The following is a 25,434-nucleotide window of genomic DNA, read 5'->3' as shown; positions in this document are numbered from 1 at the left end:
GAGTTGGGGAGTGACTTATTATCAAGGACGTCAGGACAAACCTTAATGAAAACTGTCGTTGGGTCTTTAATGAGAAGGAGGGCTGTATAGTCTAACAGACTGTCTGGAAATCAAAAGTCATGGGCAATCTATTCCCCGGGAAGCCCATAACCTTCTCCACAGTCTCGCCGGCCTTCTCTGGGGGCAGCCCTGAGTTTCTTCCGGAAGCTGGCAGCTCTAACTTTTCTGGAAGCAAGTCACAGATACACGCAACAGCCAGCTGGTACCAAGGTGTTTTATCAGGTCTGTGTTTGGGGATGGTGCTGGGCTATGACGTTGGTGGTCACAGGGGGCAGGGAGGCCAAGGCAGGAAGGCTTTGCTAGTCCAGGAGGCTGTGGGCACACAGGATTTCGAGTCCAGCAGGCAGCATTAACATACAAGGTCTTGGGATGGCCTGAGACGTGAACCGTACTCACAAGGCTGGGGGACAGGCAATTCCCACCTGAAGATCCATCTGTAGGGTCCAGGGGACCAGTCCAGGTCTGGGGAATGAGACAGGAGCCCAGGCCTTGGGAAGATGATCAAGATATGAGGCATTTTACCAAAACAGGGCTGAGGTAGAAATCCAGTGGAATTTGGGCACAGGGGGATAATAATGACGCACATCGTTTACTGACCCAGGTATTACGGAAGGGGCTTTACACACTTCTAGAGCTCAGCACAGCCATATGAAGCAGACACTCTCCTCTCCAGTGTTTGGAGGAGGACACCGAGGTCCCGAGAGGCTAAAGGACTCACTCAAAGTCGCACAGCTGGTAAGCAGGGGAACCAGCATGCAAACGCTCTGCAGAGGCAGAATTCTTAATAACACTGCACTGGACAGCTCCAATCCCTTTGCCCAGGGAGAAGGGTTAAAGCTATGTGGCTCACATCATAATTCTGGACAGTGTTGGGCACAGAGCAGTGATGATGAGTGAGAGATCGGAGGGGAAAATATAAGACTGTTCTTGGAGAGAAGAAACCATTCTTTGAGCAATGCGAAAACCACAGGTTACCTGAGTTTTTTTTTTCCTCCTGTGGGAATGTATTGAGTTCTCTCCTAGAGATGGCCGGGGACATCCATTGGAAGGAGAATTATCATGACCACCAGCACTGGCAGCTATGGGCAACTCTCAGTTCTCGACAATTCCAAAATCTGCTTTGGCTTTCAAAGCTGAGAAAAATTCTGATTTTGCGTGCCAGCCGTAGATGACTGTGGTACCCCAACCTGCTCCACCAAGGAGCCTGCCAAGAGCTTTGCGGAGACTCTGAAAGGGGTTGGGTGGTGGAGAAACTCCAAGGCAATGTTAGGAAGCACCCCGCCCCCGCTCCTTGTCATTTTTCTCTTCTTTATTCTGTTATTAAAACTCTCCCCTTTAATTAATCTCTTCCAGACTAATAAGCCCAAATGGCCTCACTAAGCTGTTAAAAGTCAGTTAACTGCAGACAAGGTGGCATTTCTGTTTCACCCACAGTGGCTCACACCTCCCCCTGGCCCACTGCAGATTCTAGAATGTGTGCTGAACTGGTCACTGGGCTCCATCAGCATCTCCTGTGCAAAAAGGACCCACCCAAGGGTCTGTAGATAGCACAGCCCCAGTGTGGCTCTGGGAGAGTTACTGTGGAAGAAACACTCCATCAGACCCTGACATCCCGCCCTCCCCACGGCTGGAACACCAAACTCCCATGGGCAGCCTCAGTCTGTCCTCAGCGTGGGGACCAATCCTTCCGGCAGAGCCAGGATGGGAGGTGCTCAGCAAGAAGCCACTTGTACACAATTTGGGCTCTGACTCAGGCCGTGACTATGCTAGACAGTTCGCAAACCAAATTCTGGGACACTTTTAGCTTGAGTGCCTCTTAGATCTTCTGGACAGGATTCTGCAGGGATAAGGCCACTGATGTCAAAGAAATGACCCAGTGCAGCCTTCAGGGCCTGATGATGCTATAGATGTCCTTGCCTTCTCCTCTGTCTCAGTGCTGGCAATGCCTTGCGCTTCCTTGACTGTTACCATTTGCCTCGGAAACACGACTTTCTCCAGCTTCACTTACAACTTCAGAACCTGCTGTCTTTTATTTTTCTCACCACTTAAAACGTGTGGCGTATTTTTTTTCTTTATCTAACAGCTTTATGGAGATATAATTCACATGCCATACAATTCGCTCATTCAAAGTGTACAATTCAACGGTTTTCGGCGTTTTCATTGTCGTCCAACCATCACCATCATCAGTTTTAGAATGTGTTCATCACCCCAAAAAGTAATCCCGTGCCCATTAGCAGTCACGGCCCTTCCTCCTGATGCCTCCCTCTGACTCCGTCCCCGCCCCCGGCAATCACCAATCTACTTCGTCTCTATGGAACTGCCTATTCTGGATGTTTCATATTAACAGAATCATGCAATATGGGGTCTTTTGTGGCTCGCTTCTTTCACTTAGCATGGTGTTTTCAACATCGTTCATGTTGTAGTACAAATCAGTACTTCGTTCCTTTTTTACGGCGAGTAATAGTCCATTATGTGCCACTCTGTTTATCTATTCACCAGTTGAGGGACATCTGGTGTTCCCACTTTTTGACCATTATGAATAACGCTGGAATGAACACTCCTGGGCAAGTTTCTGTGTGGACATGTGTTTCCATTTCTCCTGTGTATACACCTAGGAGTGGAATTGCTGGGTTATATGGTAATTCTATGTTTATATTTAACTTGTTTGTTTGTTTTGTTTTGTTTAAACTTGGGAGACATTTCTTACTTTCCCGTATCACCATCATGGATATGAGTGGCTAAATCTTCTATCTCCTTAGGAAAACAGAGCACTATTGAGTGACAATTGCATCCTACGGAGAACTCCAATCTTTGGTCACAGTGCTAAGAGCTCCTGGTTTTAGTCCTACAAGCCCTCTTTGAAATGACCTAAATATTTAACCTTTTGAGGAACTCATCATTTTACAGATGTTCCTCACCTGCCAATAGTCCTTCCAAATTAGTCTATTTAAATACAGCTCAATCCCATTACTAATCAGACAGGTGGGTGCACGTGGCATTCAGGATGCGGCCCCTAACCAACCACCCTCCCCTAACCCAGACTACGGGAACGAAACGAGAACAGCCAGGTCCTCTTACGAAAGAGGAAACTGAGGCCTGGGGAGGGGGTGTTTCAAGGCTGCGTGGCTCAAGTCCCAGTACCAATGCCTCCTCCAGCTCCAATGCTCTTAGCACAGGGCCACGGCCAGCGGATGTCGGGGCCCCAGGCAAGTGTGCCCTTGGGGTGGCGCCAGTCCGCCATCCTCACTCACATGCTGGTCATGCCAACAGCACATCCCCGGTCCTCCTAAGGCTTCAAGCTCACAGGCATCTTCTAAGAAAGTCAAATTAACAACTTAAGATACATTCTAATTTATAAGATGCTTTTAACTTACACTGTGAGTACCTGTCTGTGTTACATTTTCTGCAGCATCACTTTTAAAGGTTTCAAAATATTTCATTGTATATACTACGTACTACAGTCACATATACATTTTATATGATATAAATATGTACATTACTTATATACTAAAGTAAATAACTTATTTAATCACCTATTTTGGATTCCTGCTTTATTTAAAATTTTTAACTATTACGAACAACGACGCGATAAAAACCTTTGCAACTAAATCTTCTGACACAGCCTGCATTTTTCAGGAAAAATGTTAGGAGGAGAACCGCTGGGTCAGAAAGCATGTCATTTTAAAGGCTGTTTATACAGATTGCCAAGTTCCTTCCAGGAAGGTTTTCCCAATTTTCACTCTTACCAGCAGTGTTGGCGGGGGAGGGAGGGGCCACGGGCACATTTCCATGAAACCCTGGCCAACACTAAACATTATTATTTTAAGAAACATAACTATCTTTTTTTACCCATCAGATGTTGTACATTGATTTGCAGCTAATTATGGGATTTCAGTAAAAGCCACTCTGTTTTACAGGAACATAGACAACGTGCCCTTTTCTTTCCCAGACCAGCTAGCACGGGCCGATGGCTGACCTTGAAAGTCCAGTGGAACAGCTGTGATGTGGAACACGGTGCAAAGTACCCCAGGGAGGGTCATGGCTCTTGGGCTCTTGTGACCACACATGCAAATCACTCATGATTCCTGAGCCTCACCTCCTATGTATGTAACACGTGTGTTGTAAAGGATGTGGAGGATGTCTAAGACATGAGGCTGCATCCCCAGATTCGAAGAAGAAATATTTCCTTCATTCTCTTCTTGAGATATGTGCCATTCACAGTCTTAGCCAGAGAATTTAGCGCAGAGTATATTATTTTGCACTACGTCATAAGAAAATAATTGAATTGTCTTTCCAGAAACATCCCTCTTGTCTGTCCCACAGGGGTTGGCACAACCCCTATTACTGTCGACACTGATGAAATGTGCTGATCCCTTGATGTAGGACGTTGTAGCAAACATGATGTGTGTACACTGCAATTTTTTAACGAGCTTGTTGAACTGAACTCTTAGAAATCTTTCCCCTTTAAAAGCTTGGTGATTTTTCCTTAAAAAAAATTAATAGACAACATTTATCTAGAATGCAGACCTTTATTTAGAAGGTTAGGTACTCAGCACTGTGTTACATATATTGCTCAATTAATTCTCAAAATCACCCTAAAGTAAAGGCAGCTACTATAGTTACCCCCACTTCGCAGATGGGGCAACGGAGGCACACAGAAAAACAGCCCAGGCTACAGAGCCAGGCAGTGGTGAACTAAGATTCGACCCTCGTTGGTTGAACCTGAGTCTGAACTTGAACCTCGACTTCAGAACCAGATCCACCTGGAGCGCATCTGACACATACATACTAAGCTCTTAGGTCTTAGTGATAAGATAATTTAAAAAACCACTGTTGATGAGAAAGTATATTTCAGATATTCTTCTGAAAAGAATGAAGCATGCAGACAAAGATACCATTGGTAGAGCCACAGTGCTATTCAACATATTTTTTGAAGAATAGAAGTCAGTCACAAAAGCAGTACATACCCCAGCATGCTATTTATATAAATTTCTAGAATAGGCAAAACTCATCTGTTGTGATAGAGATCAGATCCATGACCACTTCTTAACAGGGAGATTAACTGGAAGGGGTACGAGGGAACTTCTTGGGGAGAGAGAAACATACCAGCAGGAGTGTGGATTACACAGGTATGTGGGGTTGTCAAAACTGGTGGAACTGATCGCACACTCAAGGTGTGTGCAATGCACCGTATGCAAATTATATCTCGAAATAAATTTTTTAAAACCACCCCTCCCCCACCTCACTAAATAATCCAGTAATTGCCAAGAGTTGACGATTCATCTTAACCATCTCAACAGGAAGGCTTCTGAGCGAGTGTTCAGTGTGCATCTGGACATTTACAACAAGGTACCCACGTTTCTGGTAATGGCTTTTGCACACTCACGTCAGCCTGTCGGTCAAATTTTCTCACAGTTCATGTTTTAGTAAACGGATTTGCAAAGCGGACGGTCTCTCCTGAGCTCGGGAAGGGTGGTCGCAGGAGGAGAACGGGGAAGGCAGCGGGCCCTCCTCTCCAGGGAGAAGGGCAGGGAGCTACCTGCCTGAGTGTGAGCTTCAGACCTCGAGGTCTTCCCTGGAGCAGGAAGACCAACAGCGAGGTGGGGTTTTCCAGGATGCACGGCCAAGCCACGCTCAGGAGCACACCCCGCCGGGGGCCACGAGCAGGGATGCTGACGTTGGAGGACGCACACTGACCACAAGACAGCTACCCCAGAGAATCTGAGCAGAAGAGCCGTGGGGAAAAGCCACAGTGACTTGAAGGCCCATATTCAATGGCAAAAGGAGTTTCCCAGCAGACGAGGAGCTTGATTAACAGCACTGGGGCTTTGGAAGGCCATGTGTTGGAACGTGGGCCCCAGCTTCTATTTAACACGCAGCCCAGCTGGGTAGGACAGGGCTCGCAAACTCAACATGAGGCAACTGTCAAAAGACCCCCCCATTTTAAAAGGACTAGTGAGATGAGCTATTCCAGCAACAACTGGACCCACTCACTCACCTTGGGAAAACAGGATATCGCTGTAAATATGCACATTAAAAAGTGTCCTTCCTTTTTCTACACGCTCTTGGGCTCCTGTGTGCCTCTCTTTAGATGATAGCCCCACGGTCCACGGGCTGGCCAGACACCGTTCCTGTTCTCAAGAGAGCCTGATGGAGTGTTAGCAACATGCCAGCAAAGGTTTCCAGGCTGCCCGCGAACAGAACATTTAGGGTAGCTTTCTTTGATGGTTGCTTCACAGCCAGATGAAAACCAGCCACGAGGGGAGTGTATTTCAGAAATAAAGCGCAGCCAGCGGAATGCAGGGTAACAAGCAGGCGTGACAATAGGGTGACCGATGCTGAAGGAGCCGTGCCGACACCCCTCACACATAGCCGATGGATGGGCTGGCTCCCCGCGCTTGGATAAGTTATTTAGCCTCATCTGGTTCGGTGATTTGCAAACCACATATGCAGATATCAGGGCCAGAGCCTCCATCGAGGCCCTGCTGAAACCAGGGAAGTTTTAGGGCGCCTGTGATGGAGTCGGAATGTTTGCGTCTGTGTCACCTCAAGGAGACGAGCCATCTGACGGTCAGTCTGTAGGAAATCAGGAGACTAGAGATGCTGACCCCAAGGAAGGACAACCCCTGCTGGCTGATCTTCCCACCTCCCTGCCCACTGTCCTCGCTTCCCAGGAGTTCTCTGGTCATTCTGACAGGCACCTTGGGATCAACCCTCGGCTGGCTTGCTTGGATGCCACTGCCTGCGGTCAGGTTTAGGTGAGGGGAACGGTCAGCGTCTGAAGGGAGCTCAGGAGGTTTAGCAAACAGCCTAATGGGGATTTACTGGAGAGGCCCATCGGTCAGGACCCTTACGCCAACACAGCGGCCACTACAGCCGTCCCGTCCTGTGGCTGCACATCGCAGAACCCCGATTACCCTGTGTGGCCGTTGCACACATGCAGGCCGCTGCCCGGGTGCCTGGGGGAGAGGCGGAGAGCACCCCGGCATCTGCAGTCAGCTCATCTGTGGGGGCCGAGCCAGCCCTTTCCAGTGCCCTTGGCAGCCTGAGGGTGCAGGGAGAGTGGCTCTCCACACTGCCTCTCTGGAGCATCCAGGGCAGAACGGTGGGGAGCTGGGGCTGAGCAGAACCTCCAGACCTTGAGACCCCTCACCTCCCGGCAAAGGCGGTTCAATCTGACAATGGCGGCGCCACATTAAAGAGGGCTTTTTTAAGGAGGGCGGAAAAAGCCTCTGGAGCAAGCTGTGGCCTTTACCTGGCGTGAGGACAACCTCTTCCCTCTGCCCTGTCCACACCCGGGCTGCAGCACCTCCCTTTGACCTTGACTTCGGCTGAAGAGCTGGTAGTGGCCGCTGCCCTCCTGGTCACGCTCTGGGGCCCCTCAGACCCTGCGGGCAGGTCAAGAGGAGATGCTCTATGCTCATCTCAGAACTGCAGACCTGACTGCAGGGGCCAACCTTCCCCGGGTCCCACCCAGCTGAGGCCTCCAAACTGCCCAGTGTTTTAGGAAACGGGGCCTGAAGGCACTCGGTGATCAGGATCCTGCAAGGCATGGAGAGAAGCCAGGCTGGAAGGATGGCTGAAGGCGCCTGCTCTGGCCTCCTCTCGGCTTCCACCAATTCTGTGCTGAGCCCAGGCACAGCCCTGATCCTGCTCACGCCTCCCCTGGCGGGAGACCCATCACGGGAAGGTGGCCTCAGCTCTGCAAAAACGTGTAAGGTAGCGACTCTCCCATGGCTGCTGAGGCTCTGGGGATCAGCCTAACCTTAGGCTTCTTCCAAGACAGCTTTTGGAAAGAGCTCTCCATGCTGCCCCTTCTCCCTCCTTGGCCTCGGCACGACTGACCTTGCAGCCAGATAATCCTTTGTGGTGGGGCCTGTCCTGCGGGCCATAGGATGCTCAGCAGCATCCCCAGCCTCTCCCCGTGAGATGCCACATCTCCCCTTCTCCAGTTGAGACAACTGAAAACATCTCCAGACACTGTCAAATACCACCCCCGGTCCCCAATGAGAACCGCCACTCTAATTCCACAGATCACCTGACACACATCCCTACATCAGCATGAAAGATGAGTCAGCGCCCCCATGTGCTTTGCCTGCATCTTCTCACTCGAGCGCCACAAGCAGCTCAGGAAGCAGGTGCTACGGTTCCAGTTCACAGATGACAGGACTGAGGCATGGTCAGCTCACCTGCTGGTAGGGGGCAGAGGGAGGACCAGAACCCAGATGGGGCTCTTCCCAAAGCTACTGCCTCTGTCCTCTCACGAGCTGCCATTTAAGGTTCCAGGACAGACGGAGGAGAAAAATCCATGATGCTTGTTATCTTGGTTTTATCTTTAAAATAGAAACCAGACAGCACTTTTCCTGATCTCGAGATACTTGAAGAGACTAACCTTGTTAGGAATCGGTGTTCCTTACATGACAGCAACTATACTGTTTGGGGCCTGGGAGTTTACCTAGCACCTTCCAGAAGCCTCCCCCGGCATCACAACATGGCCTCCAGGCTTTCTCTCTGCCCCTCTCCTGGCCTTTGTCAACCAGGCTTCTCTCAGCTTCACCTGCTCCCTAGGAGACCTTTTCAAATAAGGAACCTACCGCCAGGAAGAAAATCACCCATGCTTGGGTTGCAGGTCCGAGCAAAATCAGCATTTCCAAGAAGCGCCACAAAATGCCCCCTTTTCTGCTCTTTCCACATAAAGAGTGCTCAAAGGACCCCTCCCCCAAAAGCAGACACGATGCCCAAGCAACAGGCAGCTATAACCTCTATAGAGCCGACCTCTGACTTTTCACCTTGAGGAGGAAGGTGGGTACGACCAGCATGCACGTGGGGAAGCAAGAATTTAATGTACCAGACAGAGACTTATGGGACTGACCAGTCGTCTCTCAGTGGTTGCTAGTCTGAAAAGTAAAAGAGAAACGTGGGCTAACGTGTTTTTCCCATCTGCTCCCCATAGTGCTCAGACGGCGTTATGGCCCCCAAGCGTTGGAAAGAAGGCACTATGCCACGTGGCAGGGAATGGGCGTGGAGAGGGTGAGCCCCCACCACCTGCCCCAACTGCCCATTTTATACGGGCGGGACGCAGGAGGGACAGGCATGGACACACTGCCGCCTGGACATCCTAGGTCCTGCTGACCCCGATGGCCACTGCAGTGTCTGTTGTCTGGTGTCACACATGGTTGTCTGACCCCACAACAGCCCAGCAGCAAAGCATGGAGGCTCAGAGTGTTGCAGCCTTTGGAAAATGGGTTCCCAGGGACAGATTCCATGTCACCCCATACCCACTGTGTGACTGCCTTGTCCTCAGTTATAACATGGGGACAAAAAGTGCACCTTCCCAAAAGGGTTCTTGGGAGACTTAAATGACATGGCCTGCGTGAAGTGCTGGGCACGGTGGGTGAACTTAGGTGGCCCTCAGGGAATGCCAGGGGCTGCTATGACTCATGTGGAGGACCATGGTGGCGAGGGCCTGCCCGCCCCAGGTGCCATGGGAAGGGGGCAGGCTGCTGAGGACCTGGTGCATGACCTCTTTGTGGCATCGTCACATTGTTCCTGGAGGTGGCACTTTGTGGGTAGCAAGAGGAACACCAGCCTTTTAAAAAACCATTTAGGTAAGAGCTCCTGAGGCCCCAGGCCTTTGGGGTCTGCTCAGTTCGTTTCTGACCTTGATAACTTTAGCGGCGTGGATGTGAGGGGCGAGGTGCCAAGGCCAACGTGGGGGCAGGGGGAGGCCCACCCTGCAAGTCACCTTGCTTGGGCCACAGGATCTTTAGCTGAAAAGGCCTCTTGTACGTAAGCCCCATGACCCTGTAAGACGCAGCGGCCTTCATGGATCACTGGACACGTGGGCCCGTCAGGGGGCATTTTAAATCTTCTTCCACCTGTAGGAAACTACATGACTTTCCAGAACATTCCCGCTCTTCCTGCCCTGTGTGTGTTTCTCCCCACTGCTTCTTACTCTTGGTGCTTTGTGGTCTTGGAAATCGTTTCCAGACATAACCAGGATCCCATTTTAATCCCTTACCAGTACCTTCCCATTCACAGAGACACTTCCCCTTGGCATTTAGTTCACCCAGAAAGGGTGCTCTGCTTTGTACCAACTGAGTAAACATCCTCGTGTGACGCGGGGGTGCCGAGCCTCTATCCAGACTGTTGCTGAAGTCACCTCCAGTTGACACCTTACTACCTGGCACAGCCATTGGGTTTTGTTGGTCTTTGAAAAACAGGTTGATTCCAGGAGATTAAAAACTCTCACACACGCCTTGTTGAGGAGAGACATTATCATTGAAAAACAAAACTGTCTGTAGACACGGTTGTAATGGAAGGAATGAAAATTTTAACATCACAATGTTTTTTAACCATCGTAAGGTTACTTGAGGCAGAAAATGACATTATATCCCACTTTTTTTTTTCTGATGCAAAGACTACTTTTTATTAAGGATTTGAGCAATTTCAGCGTTTATCTGTATTTCTGCTGTCGTGCCATCTTCTTCAGCCTTGTGTTATTTTGGCCACGTGGGATTCGCCATTCCCACTAGATCGGCACCTCCTGGATGAAATCTGAATGCTATTTTTATCTCCCCCAGTCCTGGGAACACTGCTTTGTCCACGAGTCTTCGGTACCCTCTGCCTTACGGTTCTATAAACTGTCGTCTACCCTTTTGAATGAGTCTGGGTTCTACACCGCCGTGAGTAGCAGGTGCATACTACCCTGCGTCTTTTTCATGTAGTGTCATGTCACACTTTCTAAGTACTGACATGCCCTCTATTTTGTGCACGGAGTCCTCCATTGGGTTGATACTCCATGGAGCCTTGGGCCGGCTGCTTAGTTCCGCTCCGTTTTCATCACGCATGTGTCATAGTCCCAACTTTAGTCTTGGGGGTAAAAAATTACTCTCTCCAATGTTTACTGAGCATCCCCTACGGTTCCTCTGCAACTTTACGGAATACATGACCCTTCTCATTTCCTTTACCGCATTTAGAAAGGCACAGTTTGGCATTCTAGAACAAAAATGTATTCATCTTTTTCAGTGCATCTTCCACACCCCCAGAAAAAATCTCCTGGGAAAGTTACTGTATTTTAAGAGGACTCTGCACGAGTCTTTTTTTTTTTTTTTTTTATCATTTTCAACTTTACCATATATTTCAAAATTGCTTCTTAAGATGAGTGCACTCTGCACGAGTCTTTTAAAGGATGTCAACAGTCTGCAGGAGACAGCTGATCCTGGCTCCCTCGGCAGTGGCATGTGTTTAGTTTTTGGTCGGCTCTTCCATGCTCCTCAGCAGGGGTGCTGCTGGCATTTTGGCCAAAGCAATTCTTTCTTTGGTAGGACTGTCTGGGGCTTTAGCATCCAGGCCCCTTTAGCAAAGGCCAGCCATACCCCCTTCCCCCATGGTCATTTCCAAATGCTTCCTGTCTGAAAACCACTGGAGAAGAAGGTGGGCACAAGGACTGTGGTCATTTGTAGACGGACTCCCATGCTCACGGCCACGCAGTTGACTCCTCTTAGAAGCCTCTGGACGACAAGCCCATGAGCTAACTTAGGTCTGTTCCAAGTCACAGGCAAGTCATTTCTGTCTGGGTGTCCTCTTCTCTGAGTTTCAACAGACATCTCCTAATTGCATTAAGATCATGAGGATCAGTGTGAGAACATATGTGGCAGCCCTTGGAGGTCCTTGAGAAAGTCACACGATTATGTATCTGTCCTCCAGGGTCATCTGTATTAGATCATGCATATCAGAGGTGCTCTTTATAAGAATGAGTCCCTAAGACTTAGTGATGTATACGCCAGTAATGTGCGTCTTCCGGACCACAGGTTGATGACATTTTGTATCTGTTACAAATGACATTTAACTATTTGAAGCTTTCATGGTGTTGCCACTGCTGTTCCCACTCTCTGGGGCCTCAAGAAATCTCTCAGAGAAATCAGGACTCTGCAGTGGGGGGAGACTTGCTTTGTCCCTCTGGTTTTGGATGGAATGGCCCAGAAGCCCCAAGACCCCACTCCAAAGGCAGGACTGGACAGGCAGGGGTGGGCCTGGACCGTGTTGCTTAACCACCTTGTCAAAATTGCTGGGCACAAACGTGTGTCATTTCTACTTTCACTCACATGAAATCAAACTGTCAGGATTTTACGATTGAAATTATCTTTGTTTGTTCTGCTTGTCATTTAAAGGCCTTGCCATCTGCCCAACGGCCCAAGAAAGAAAACGAAACATCACCTGGAATGCTTGTCTTTCCCAGGCTCTGTGTCCAGTTTGGGTAAGAGACCTGACGATGTTGTGCCCCTGGATCCCCTTGGTCTGGCTCTGCCGCCAGCAGGACCTGCTTTGGGTTGTGGCTCCTGCATTCATAGGCTGAGTGGCCCAGGCCAGTTTCCTCATCTAGCAAAGGGGAGAATGACGTCGGTTTGTCCTGCAGATTCCATGAGGCGATGGCTGTGACATGCCTGGCCTCTCACAGGCTCCCCGAAGGCCCTCAGTATCTGGTTGTGATGATCAATGATTCAGACCCACTCATTCACCTGGACGTGAGGCACCACCTTCCACCTGGTCTCACCCTCCTCTGGTCTGTCCTCCCAAGGCAGGGATTTTTTGGCTAAAGTGCAAATCCTGCTCAGAGCATGATGCTGGATAAACTCCTCCACCGGCTCCCGGAGCCAAATGAGGGGAGACGTGGGGGCTGAGCTGACCTTTCCCCACCACACGGGCTTCAGCCGCCATCTCATGCTTCTGCGTCTTTGCCTAGAATGTTCTTTCTTCGTGGAATGTCCCACCTCATCTGTTTTCCCTTGGAAATTCTTCCTCGTCTTTTGTTTTTAATTGACCTAATTCATATATCATAAAATTCACCCTTTAAGTGTGTACGAGTCAGTGGGTTTTAGTATTCTTACAAGGTTGTACAGCCAACGTCACCACGGACATCCAAATCATTTTCATTTTCCCCAAAGTACTACGATCATACCATGTAAATGGAGTCATACAATATGTGGCCTTTGTGTCTGGCTCTTTTCACTTAGAATGTTTTCAAGGTTCATCCATGTTGCAACATGCATGTACTTTATTCCTTTCTATGTCTGAATAACATTCCATCGTATGGATAGAACACATTTTTATTATCCTTTCGTCAGTTGATGGATGTTTGTTTGTTTTCACTTGTTGGCAATTATGAGTAACTCAGCTATGAACGTGCATGTACAAATTTTTGTACAGCCGTGTGTTTTCCTTACTCTCGGCTTTATACCTAGGAGACGAATTGCTGGATTGTACGGTGACTCTATGTTTAAATTTTTGAGGAACTGCCAGACTGTTTTCCAAAGTGGCTGTGTCATTTAGCAATCCCACCTGCAGTGTATGAGGGTTCCAATTTCTCCACATCCAACACCTGCCATTGTCCATCTTTTTGATTCTAACCATCCTACTGGGTGTGAAGTATTATCTCAATGTGGGTTTGATTTCCATTTCCCTAATAAGTAATGATGTTTGGCATCTTTTCACGTGCTTATTGGTTATTTGTATATCTTGTTTGGAAAAATATCTGTTCATTTGAACATTTTAAATTTAAATAGATTCTTTGTACACTAAAACTGGATTATTTCTCTTCTATTGTTGAGTTGTAAATATTCTTTATACAATGTGGATACTAGACCCTTATTTGACATACGGTTTTTAAGTATTTTCACCCATTCCGTGTGTGGTCTTTTTACTTTCTTGATATGGTCCTTTGAAGCACTAAAATTTTTAATTTTGATGCAGGCCAGTTTATCTGTTTTTTTCTTCCGTTGTTTATGCTCTAGGTACAATATCTAGGAAGCCATGGGCTAGTCCAAGTTCACAAAGATTTACCCCTCTATTTTCTTTTAAAAGTTTTACGGTTTACTTTTTACACTTAGACCTTTGATTCATTTGGAGTTAGTTTTTGTATATGGCATGAGATAGGGGTCTAACTTCACTCTTTTGTATGTGGATATCCAGTTGTCCCGGTACCACTTGTTGAAAAGACGATTTTTTTCCCCATTGAATTATCTTGGCATCTTTGTTGAAAATCCGTTGATCACAGATGTACGGGTTTATTTCAGAACTCTCAGTTCTACTCTGTTGCTCTATACATCTATTCTTATGCCAATATCACAGTCTTAGATTATGATAGTTTTGTAGTAAGTTTTGATATGTCTGAGTCTTCCAAGTTTGTTAGTCTTTTTTGAGATCATGTTGTGTATCTGGGGGTCTCCTGTATTTCCAGATATGTTGTAGGAACAGCTTGTCCATTTCTGCCACAAAAAAGCAGCCAAGATTTTGAAAGGGATTGTGTTGAACCTATACATCAATTTGGAGTACCGCCATCTTAACAATATTGTCTTCCAATCCATGAACATGGATGTCTTGCCAATTATTTAGGTCTTCTTTAATTTCTTTCAGCGATGCTTTGCAGTTTTCAGTATATAGGTTAAATTTATTCCTAAGCATATTATTCTTTTTGATGCTATTGTAAATGGAATTGTATCCTCAATTTTATTCGGATTGTTCATTGCTGGTGTACAGGAAGACAATTAAGTTTTATATATTGATCTTGTATTCTTAAGTCCTGCTGAACTCATTTATTAGCTCTAACATTTTACTGTGGATTCCTTCAGATTTTCTATATATAAGATCATGTCATCTGCAGAGGTAATTTCACTTCTTCTTTTCAAATCAGGTAACCTTGATTTCTTTTTTCTTGACTAATTCCCTGGCTTGAATATTTAGTACAATGCTGAATAGAAGAGGTGACAGTGGATATCCTTGTTCCTGATCTTAGGGAGAAAGCTTTTAGTCTTTCACCTAAATAGGATGTTAGCTGTGGGTTTTTCACAGATGCCCTTTACCAGGTTGAGGAAGTTTCCTTTTATTCCTAGTTTGCTGAGTATTTGTTTCATGAAAGGGTGTTGCATTTTGTCAGATGTATTTTCTGCATCTCTTGAAATGCTCATGCAGTTTTAGTCCTTTATTCTATCAATGTAGTGTTTTACCTTGATTCAGTTTTATGTTTGAACCAACCTTGCATTCCTGGTAAAAATGACATTTGATCACAGCATATAATCCTCTTGTACTGGGGCCAGACACAGAGATGTTCTCTGTGCGTTGTAGCACCTGCCAACATGGTATAATGGATGTGCAAGACCAGACAGAAGTCTGGTAAAGAAAGAAGACAGATACCTGGGTCTCAAGAAATGAGGAATGAGTCCAGGGACTTGGGCAAAACAGGGAGGGGGGCTCCAGGCAGAGGTGTGGACATTTGTTTATTTTCTTTTAGCATTAAACCTACATGAGAAAGTGGGTGGAAATAATTACTAGTTTCATCTTACGAATGAGAAAATGCCCTGTTTTTTTAAAAAATCAGAATCATAGAAGATCCCGACCATGGAGCCAGAACTATAAATTCTCTGGTCTGGCTCCACATTTCATCATGAAGATAATTAATATGATTGTGAGGGGGCTGGCCCCACGGCCAAGTAGTTAAGTTTGCATGCTCTGCTTTGGTGGCCTGGGATTTGCTGGTTCGGATTCTGGGCATGGACCTATACACTGCGCATCAAGCCATGCTGAGGTGGCGTCCCATATAGAACTAGAATGACCTATAACTAGGATATACAACTACGTACTGGGGCTTTGGGGAGAAAAAAAGAGAAAAAAAAAAAGAAGATTGGCAACATATGTTAGCTCAGGGCCAATCTTCCTCACCAAAAAAATAAATAAATATGACCGTGAGGGTTTTTGATATAAGCTCAATGTTTTCAACAGGCAGTGTTGGGTCAGGGGCATGAACAGACGAAAGTTCAGGTAGGAGAAGGATGTGGCTCCACGAAAAGTTGGGGCTAAAACCCCACATCTATATTGGCTGACCTGTATATTTAGAGGTCTCAGCACTGTTTTCCACAGAAACTTTTATGATTCACTGTGACTCCAGAGAATGAAGACTTTAGAATCATGACCGTGTGCCTCACAAGATCAGGCTTACCACATGAATTAAACTAAAATGAATGATGCTTTATCCTTATTTAAGTTACCATGAGAGAGTCGACTAGATTTCATAAGTGGAAAGATATTGTAGTCGTGTTATTTTACATAATAATATCACACTACCAATATATATACACACAGATACACATGGCTCATAGGAGTATGGGCTGAGGCCAGGGGAGGTGAGGGGAGGGGAGCTGGTATCTCTAGACGCTGGGACTGACCATCAGATTTGGCCCCATGATGCTGAGCGGAAAAAGGACAGGAGCAGAAGGACCAGGGATGGGTTTCAGGGGTCAGATCCTGGGTTCAAGTGACCTGCCCCATAGCCCTATGTGACCCTGGACAAATGACTCAAGGACCTCAATTCATAATCTTCTCACTTGGAAAATCCCATGTTTCAGGGTGGCTCCGTGCTCAGGAAAAGCACACAGAATGTTGTGAAGCAGAACATTCTTCGGAAGAGAGAAAGTTTCTGGTGCAAAATAATGAAAATACCACTGCAAGAAACGGCCCTCTGGAAAATGCTCTCCTGTTGGACGAATGCAGACAGAGGCAGTTGTTCTGGAGATCATTTATAAGCTCATGTTTGGAATGTCTTCCATGATAGATAATTCACATCCAAAAAAGGTTAATCTTCATGTTACATCCCTTTATATTCACTCACAAATGGACGGAGGCTCAAACCTCGTCAGGGCACCCAGAAGACAGCTGATGCTGACGACTTGTGTTTTCATCTACCGTGGATAATAAAAATTCTTAAAAATAAAAAAACTCCTTAATCGTCTCCATGGCCACATTTCAGAGAGTAAATGATAGGGATTTTCAACCGAAGACAGCTCCCTGGTTGCAAAGCTGGCTCCCGGGACACATCTGGTTTCCTGCAGGATCAAATAAAGAACTGGGGATCATGTGCAGCGGGATGCCACAATGAACCAGGAGCACCATTCTGTCCGTGTGGTTCAAAGGCGAACGGAAGGTACAGTTATCCTGTAAAAGTGGATCCCATTTTACTTAACCTTAAGAGAATCTTCTTAAAATTGCCCTTTTTATAATTAGAGCTAGTCTATGCTGAGAGCTTATTCAGAGACTACTGCTGCTGAGCGTGAATTCCCGCCAAGCTCCCTGGCCGAGGTTTTCTAGTCGAATCGCTGCATCTGTTGTCAACTGTAATCTATAGGTATTATTTTTGAAGCAGTGTTAACCTGCTTCTCATTTGTACATTTTCCTAATTGGCTTAATATTTATAGGGGAATACTTCTGATCTGGGCGCCGAGCTCTGATAAACTCAAGCCTATTTAGCAACGTGCTAATGAGGAACCATCCAGTCACCGAGGGTCGCGAAGTGAGTTATGGCTCTTGCAGCCTGATTCCGAGCCGGCCTGCAACGTGGAGTTGCAAAAATATCTTAAGAAAAATCTGAGCGCCCCAAGCAGCTGTTGGGCCTGCAGAGCCACGGACGTATAAACTTTACTGGCACTAAATGTCACTCCTGCATGCAGGCGGCAGGCCTGTGAACCCACGGCTCCTAGGAGTGTGCTGCTGTCCCCACTTGCTCAGGACACTGTCCCCGCCTGGACGGGAGGCCGGGAGGGCGGGCCCGCTCTGGCGGCTGGGGCCGGGGCATGCCCGCTGACAGGCGCACCACGATGACAGAAATTCACTCTGAGTTGCAATTAGTGGCACTGTCATTTTCGGGGGCTCCTGCCAATTAATTAAGCCTGTCAAACAGAAAAACCACAGCGCTCACATGATAATTTATATTGGAAGAGACGAGCCTACGCAGAACAGCGGCTCCCTCCACAAACAGAATTCTCCCTCGGAGCGCTGGAAATAAATAAAGAGAAAATAAAGGAAAGAAAACAACAGAGAAGAGTGTGTGGCGGGGGTCCGTGTGTGCGGGGAAGAAGAAAGTTAAGCTGTCCTTGTTCTAATTGTTAACTCGGATGGCCAGAGTGGAAGACAGGCTGATTAAAACTCCAAACGAGCTCCCAGCTCGCTGAAACCTCCGCGTCCGTCCGGGATGATAGAATCAGAGGAGTTTATTCATACCATTAAGCCCCAGAGAACTTAATTGAAAGAAGAGCACAGCCCGGACCTTGACAAGCGGGAGGTCACAGTAATTGCTGCCGGACATATTTAACATTAAGATAATCAGGCCATTAATTACCCTTTGGATCATTAAATCAGCCAGTTGCAAAATGAAATTTCTGCCTCTATTACTCACTTGAGAGACCACAGGGGTGGCCTTTAATTTATCAGTGAGCTTGAGATACAAAGGCTGGGGCTGGGGGGGGAGGGCAGGCGGGGAGGGGGGCCGCGCCATGGCGGTGGGGCATCCATCCGCCGTGCTCCGTGATCGTGGCAAATTAACTAGGTAAGATAACCTCCGCTTCCAAAGGCAGAAGCTGGGGGTATGTAAATAGATGAGGGCAGACAGGGAGCTCCGAGTCTGCACACCACTTAGCAGGATAATAAAGGAAATCATCCTTGATTATCAGTGCTAATTTGGACACTGCCGGTAGCTTGTTATGCGTGTTCTGAGTAGCATTTAATTAATTCAATTGCTTGTTAATGAGGGAAGTGACATGTGGGGAGCAGATGCCACCCAACTGCAGATGGGTCCTGGTCATCACGGCAACGTCCTTTTTTTTTTTTTTTTCCCATTACTCCCCCAGCCCATTTTTTTTTTTTTTTAAAGAAAGAAAATAGGAAAAGGTGTCAAGCATAGAGGAACACTCGAAAGAGACAAAACAGTGACCTCGGCGGGCCAAGAACTGTTGAAAAATAATCAGAGGAGACAGTCCCGGGGCTGTGCGGGTACTCGTGCTCCCTGAGGCCACATTTGGAATAGTGCATCTTTATGCCAGAAATTTGAGCCTGAGATTACTATATTGTGATCTGCTGATCAAACCAAACGAGACAAAGAGGCGGCCAAGTGGTTCTGCTTTTAATATCTCAGAGTCAGCGGTGGGGATCCAATTATTTTCAGTTTGGATACAGCTCCCCTTTATCAATATCTCCATGTGCATAAATGAGATGAAAGTGGCATTCCCGAATTAAAAAAAGAGCCGGAACTTGTGTCACTGGGCAGACTCGCTCCGTCTGGAAGTGTGCGGCCGGCCTCTCCCACGCAGATTTCTGACGTCCAGCCCTAAATCTTCCTCCCGAAGTGACATCTTTTTATAGGTTAAAGACAAGAGGGAGTTTAGGTGTGCAGGCGAACTTACAAATAATGACAAAAAGAAAAAGGATGCTCAAAGAGAGAAAAACACATCTACTAAATCAGCCAACCCGGTCCCCTTCCGAGTGGCATCAAAGAGGCGGTGGACATTTCAGTTGGGCGCAGAGATTCTCCCAACAGCTCTTGCATGGAATCGAGAGCACGGTTCTCTGCTCCCAGGCTCTTCGGATTTCCTAGACCCAATCAGCTGGCTTCTGGACCACCAAGTAAATGGGCTACCTGCACTGAAAGGCAAACAGCAGCTGGTCCCCACAGACCCTCACAGGCCGAAAGCCTCGACACCGAGACACAAAGATGGGAGATGAAGGGAGAAAAGCGGCAGAGCTGAGCAGAGTTGGCATCTGCCAAGAGGCACGCGGCACCAGAGAGCTCTGCGCGGTCCTGGGAGGAAGTTCTTGTCACTGCAGTCAATCTGAAAAGCTTCTAAGTGATTTGGGGATAGGAATAAAGAAGAACAACCTGCCACAATGGTGCGGAGGACCCCCTAAAACAGCCCCCCGCAGCCGAGGGTGAGAGGACGTACGGGGTGGTTTGTTGAGATGGCTTCACTGTGTGCTGGAAATTTCATTCACGAACACTCAAAGAATTCCGAGGCACGGAGGTAGCAAGAGCACCTGTTTTGTGTATTCCGAGCTGATAAGTTCTCTCTCTCAGTCACTCATTCATACATTCACTCAAATACGCACTTGACTGTTTTAATATCTCTACCTCTGAGCTTATGACTCTTTCATTTGAAAGGGTCACCGAGGAGCTCAGTGACTTATTCCTATGGTTACAACGTGTGTCCCAACATGGGAACTGGAGCCCTACCTGGGTGCTCCAGGCCCCACGTCCAACCCTACACAACAACGTCCCATAAGGTGCGATGCACAAACCCAAGGCCACATGTCATGAAGTCCGCGTCCTACAGACGGCAAGTTGCCCCTCCCTAAGCCCCTAAAAATCTAGCTAATTCTACCCACTGTTGCTGCCTCTACCCTTCTTCAGCATCCCCACTCAAAATCAATATTTTAAGTGTGTGCTTAAATGGTATCAATAGCAATTAGAGAGGGGAATTCTGATTCCACCCCAGATGTAGTTAATTGTTACCACATCGATCTCCACCGCACTCCTCTCTCCAAATTAAACCTCCATTACATAGTGGGGATGAAGGGCATCGTCTCCCCTCCTGCGACAATAAATTTAATATCGAATGCACTGGAAAAAAACGGCCGTTGCTGCAGAATCCATCCAAAAAGATTTTTTTTTTCTTCCTGGGAGTAATTAAAAGATGCTTTTCTTGACTAATGATTCCCCGGCTTAGGAATGGGAAGTCAATACCGCTTGGCCGCCGTCAGCTTCGATTGATCACGATGCTGTTCAAGTTTGCACGGCCGTTCTCGGGGAGGCTGAGAATGACCGGAACCAATTATGAGCCGTCCAAAGCTGCCCTAATCAGGGGTGCAGGGACAACACGCAGGAGGCCAGCCAGCTGGTCCAAGGCTCCTGTTCTCCTAACTTACCGGCTTGCAGGTCTGGGTGACAGCAACGTGGGGTGGTTTTGGGGGTCTGAGCTGTTTCTTTGGAGAAGGATTTGTTGCGTTTTACAGGGTCCTGAATCGGTGTGCGTGTGTTTCTGGGGGGCGGAATGGCACATTTCTAATTATATTCCACTGTCAGAATGAATCTTCTGAACAAGATGGAATGGACTGGAGCTTCTCAGGAAAACAGCTGGGCCCTTTTTTAAACGATTAGACCGGATATACTGCACTTGGCTTTTCCTTGGATAGAGATAAAATTTTACTAAAATATTTCTTTTCAGTGTTTCCTTAGGGCCACATTAAAAGGCCCCTCCAGCTGCTCATCCTAATACTCCGAGGTTCTGCAGAGAGACCAAGGCGGGTGGGAGGGAGGGGGTGTCTTTCCCTGTCGTGGAGAAGCAGGATCAAGACTAGATATCTATTCTCACATAGCAGACTGACTTACAGGTGGAAATTCTAGCCCACACTTTGAGTTTTTCATTCCCATCTGAGGACCCGGCAGGAGGCAGTGAAGGTGGTGAGTGTTTGAATTATTACTATACTACTGTGCTGACTTGTTTTTGATTTTTGACAATGTATCTAAGGCTATGCATATGGTCCACCAGGACCACAGCCTTCCACATGGCCTCCTTGCCTCATTTCCTCCCTTTCCAATGGTGCTGCTGGCTGCCTTTAGTCCTCTTGGGAACAGGTGGGACACCTACAAACACCTCAACAGACCCAACAACTCACCCTCCGCCCACCCCTAGAGTCGCCGTTACACCACCACCCCTGGCTCGAAGGCTCTCCCAGGCCTTTTCTCTGTTTTGGCTTTGCCCACCCCCCACTCCCCCTGTTTTACTTGAGGGTCTAGCCCCATGGGTGACAACTCACTGTTTTCCACACTTCCCTAGGCACCTTGAGGCTTCCACATTCCTGTCTTCACCCAGGCCACTCCCATCCTCCAGCACATGCACCCCCGACTCCCCTAGGCCAGGAAATCACCCCACATTTTAAAGTCCAGCTCAGATGCCATTTCTCCATTGAAACCTCCCTGGATCCCACAGGCTGTAAGAATGCCTCTGTTTTCTGAGTCCTCCCGAGTCCCGGCATCCTCAGCCGGCCCTGAGAACAGTCACCAATCACTGCAGAGTTATGATCACCATTTATCATTTCTTTTCTATGAGAAAGCGCTCCATGAATATTTGCTGAATTTAATGAAAAACAAAACTCTCTGGGAGAACTGCGAAAGGCACAAAGAAACATCATTCTCCAATGTGTTTCACCTCCTGGAGGTGAACGGAACTCAGAAATTCCAAAGGAACCTGTGGAAACACCACGTGACCACATCGCCATTATCAAAGTCTCGGAGAGGAGTTACCCCGCGGCACAGCTCTTTAGGAAAGTGAACGTGGCCAAAAGACAGGTGGGATTTCGCTGCAGTCGCTCCATTTGTGAGAAAGGAAGACTCTGAAACGTCTCTAAAATATAAAGATGTGATGTGCATAACACTAGATAGAAGAGAACATCACACACTCAAGAGCTTACACACTCAAATACACAAAATAGCACTAGAAGACACCCGTATACACAGTCTTCACTTACGAATGAAGATGAAATTACTATAAATATTTACCTTTTCAAATATTAACCACATCTCTGTTCCCAATTATTCTAAATGATTTCTAATCATAATAAGTGGAAAAACAAACTTCCCTAATTCACGATATTAAAAATAGTATATATGCTCCTTTTACACATACACAGTAAAATGCATAATGTTCATTTTTTCCAACTTATTTCCATTAGTGTTTTCTGCATCCATGCATTACACTCAATCCAACTTCCAATCATTTTTCATTTTCAGACCTAAACATCCTTCAAGGAAAGCATAAAACTATGACAAAATAAATATTCAAACAAGAACAAATCTTTTAAGAACGCTCCTAGTTGATGACTCAGCTGATTTCTGTGTTAGTGTTAGACAAATCAAGGTAAATAATTTTAAAAAGCGTATCATTTCTTCGGTCTGTAAGGAAGTTGCCCACATTTACATGACATGGTATAAGTCACATATAAAGAGCTCACGCAGCAAACCCATGCAATTCTAAACAAATAGACTCTGCGCCCCGTTCCGGCTCCCTCCCCTCCCCACAGAACACCTAATGTGAACAGCAGGGTTAATAACACACCAGCTTCACTCTCTCTCTACAGCAAACCGAAGTGGCACCACAAATTCATTTTTCAGCATTAAGGAAATAAAGTCCACCAACACTTTGCATGTTATCATGGCTTAGTGGCGGAAACCGATTTTTTACCGCTCACACGTGGCGCAACCATAGATGGCCATGTGCGCTTGTGTTGTCTGATCGCCGGCAAGACAAATCAGAGAGATTTCAAAAGCGCTAATGATGGGAGACATCCTCTCTCCCCTCGACTCTTCCCACACCCGAGAAGGGAATACTATAAGCGACCCCACACCCCTACTGCGGATGTAGGAGGCAAACCCCTAGAAGCTTCTCCCTTAGGACAACCACAGGGATGGAACGGTCCATTCTGCTTCTACGAAACAGGCTTTCTCAGAAGACCTGCCATTTTATCACCTCTTAGGTATATTAAATATGTATGTGTACTCAAAAACGGTTTATAATAGCTGTAAATGAAAAATGAGAAACTAAATGGCCTCAAAATAAATGCGCTGTTTTCACCGAATAACAATTAACATTAATGAGGAGTCACCATACGCTGTGCCAAACTTGGTTGATTAAATGTGTTAGAAATATATTTTGGAAAATAAAATATATTTTGCTATCATAAACTCACTTCTTGTGGGTGTAGGGGGAGGGGAACCCGATTGAATAGATGCTCATCAAAGATATAAGAATAACAAAATTGAAGAATCAAAGATTCACAATTTGTGTTAACAGCGCAGTCTATGCCTATTAGAAACGTATTAATTAAAGTGGTACATTCATAAGGTTAGAAGCCTAACACATTTCTAAGAGGAGGAGAGGAATCCCAAAGTGTAAAAACAAACATAAAAAATTAAGGAGTTTGAATTATCCACGTCTGCTGAAGAGTAATTTTAAATATAGACATTTCTGTGGCAGGTTAATCAGCAATTCTACAGGTTGCCAGGGCACTTCGTAATTGTGGCTGTCATTCAGGTCATTCCCAGTTGGCTAACTGCTGGCAAGATGCCCCATAGCCACACACCTTCCCAACTCCCTACCTTGTGGAGTCCAGCGAGGGCTTCGTCCGCCCCTGGCTGCTCTCTTCCCACACACTGTTGGCCAGCTCGTTCCCAATGGACGACATCACCTTGATGAGCTCAATGGGCCAGTCGTCCAGGTCCAGGGATCGGACTCGAGAAAGGTGGGTGCCAAGATTCCGGTGGATCCCTGAGCACTCGATGCACATGAGGGCTCCCAAGTTCAAACTGGCCCAGTTGGGATCTGTGGGAAGAGGAACAGAGCGCCACATGTGATCAGATCATCAGCCCTCATCCCACTGCCCTTTGGATCTGAGGAACAAAGCGGCCAGTCAGTCAGACATCACATCCAGTAGTCCCTCCCTAGAATCGCACGGCTTGAAAACACTGCCTGGCCGGAACTCGGGACTGTTTTAGATGTTTCGAAAAGATTTGACAGGTTGGTGGCAACTTTTAAAAATCTGGCTTTAGTCAAAGTCTTTGAATTTCCCACACAATAAATAATTGCAAGTTGGCTTGGACAGAAAGATGCGCTTTCCAATACTTCAACAGCAGCATTCCCCTTGAGAGGGGAGATGCACGTGGAAAAAAAAAATCATCAGTGACCTGGTGTCCACTGTGGACGGCTGCTGATAGAGGGGAAGAGAAGGGATGCTTTGAGAAGAAAATTCTCAAGGCTATAATGTCCCTCATAGCCACCTTTGGAACCAGGGCACATCTAAGTTTTCATTGGTCACATGATGGGGATGCTTGCAAATTTCAAAGACGAAAGAAAGGCACATTACAATGAAAAAAATATGGTTTTCAGTGATCTTATTTAAGGGTAACCGCTGAAGCAACGCCCAGTTGTCCATTCTTCACTGCTGCCAAGATGGCGGGCAGGGTCCTTTGGTAAGGTTATTACTGAGCTCTATCAACCCTGACTCGCAGAATGAACGGCAACATGCTTTATTGCATGCACCAAGGACAAGGAATGAGTTCAGAGAACAGCACTGGGACCCCTGAGCTGGATCACTCCCCGCGTGAAACTAGCTGACATCATCAGAAGACTGAGAACTCAGGCCCGGGGCTGGCTTCATGCTAGAATCTACAGCTGATTTGCGAAGATGGGGCTGACCTTGACAGTCAATGGATTTAACCACCGACAGAAGCAAGGAAGGCTTAAATCATCCAGGAATAAGCAATATTTCCTCCAGGTACACTTAACGAGTCAATAAAATAACAGGTAGCTGACATCATATTTATTTTGAATCATTCTATAAATGGTAAATGATTAGGAAAGGGCTTATGCCAATTCATTGGAAGTCAGCCAGCCATTTATTTAATATCCACTATACACTCAGGAAGGTGGTGAGAGATACCATGGGTGATACACAAGAAGGGAGGTCTGTGACCTCAGAGACGTTCTGGTTAGGAAGGGAAAT

At 46.8% G+C, this 25,434-nt stretch overlaps 1 protein-coding gene and 1 non-coding gene across 17 annotated transcripts in view; both read right to left on the bottom strand.

The window, feature by feature from the left end:
* AGAP1 (ArfGAP with GTPase domain, ankyrin repeat and PH domain 1) overlaps window positions 1–25,434 on the bottom strand; it is a 558,771-nt gene that overhangs the window by 37,127 nt on the left and 496,210 nt on the right. For all 16 annotated transcript variants that reach the window (XM_070269557.1, XM_070269555.1, XM_070269554.1 and 13 more), the window contains one exon: window positions 24,032–24,254. In XM_070269557.1, the coding sequence (XP_070125658.1) occupies window positions 24,032–24,254 (223 nt within the window). The remainder of the gene's footprint in view (window positions 1–24,031; window positions 24,255–25,434) is intronic.
* LOC111774081 (small nucleolar RNA SNORA25) lies at window positions 2,804–2,930 on the bottom strand. The gene has a single exon (XR_002808924.1). It is a non-coding gene; the product is annotated as a small nucleolar RNA SNORA25 (small nucleolar RNA).

The sequence above is a fragment of the Equus caballus genome, chromosome 6 (assembly GCF_041296265.1).
Source record: "Equus caballus isolate H_3958 breed thoroughbred chromosome 6, TB-T2T, whole genome shotgun sequence".
Taxonomy (NCBI): domain Eukaryota; kingdom Metazoa; phylum Chordata; class Mammalia; order Perissodactyla; family Equidae; genus Equus; species Equus caballus.
The sequence above is the reverse complement of the archived record's forward strand: the minus strand, read 5'-3'. Positions and strand labels throughout refer to the sequence as shown.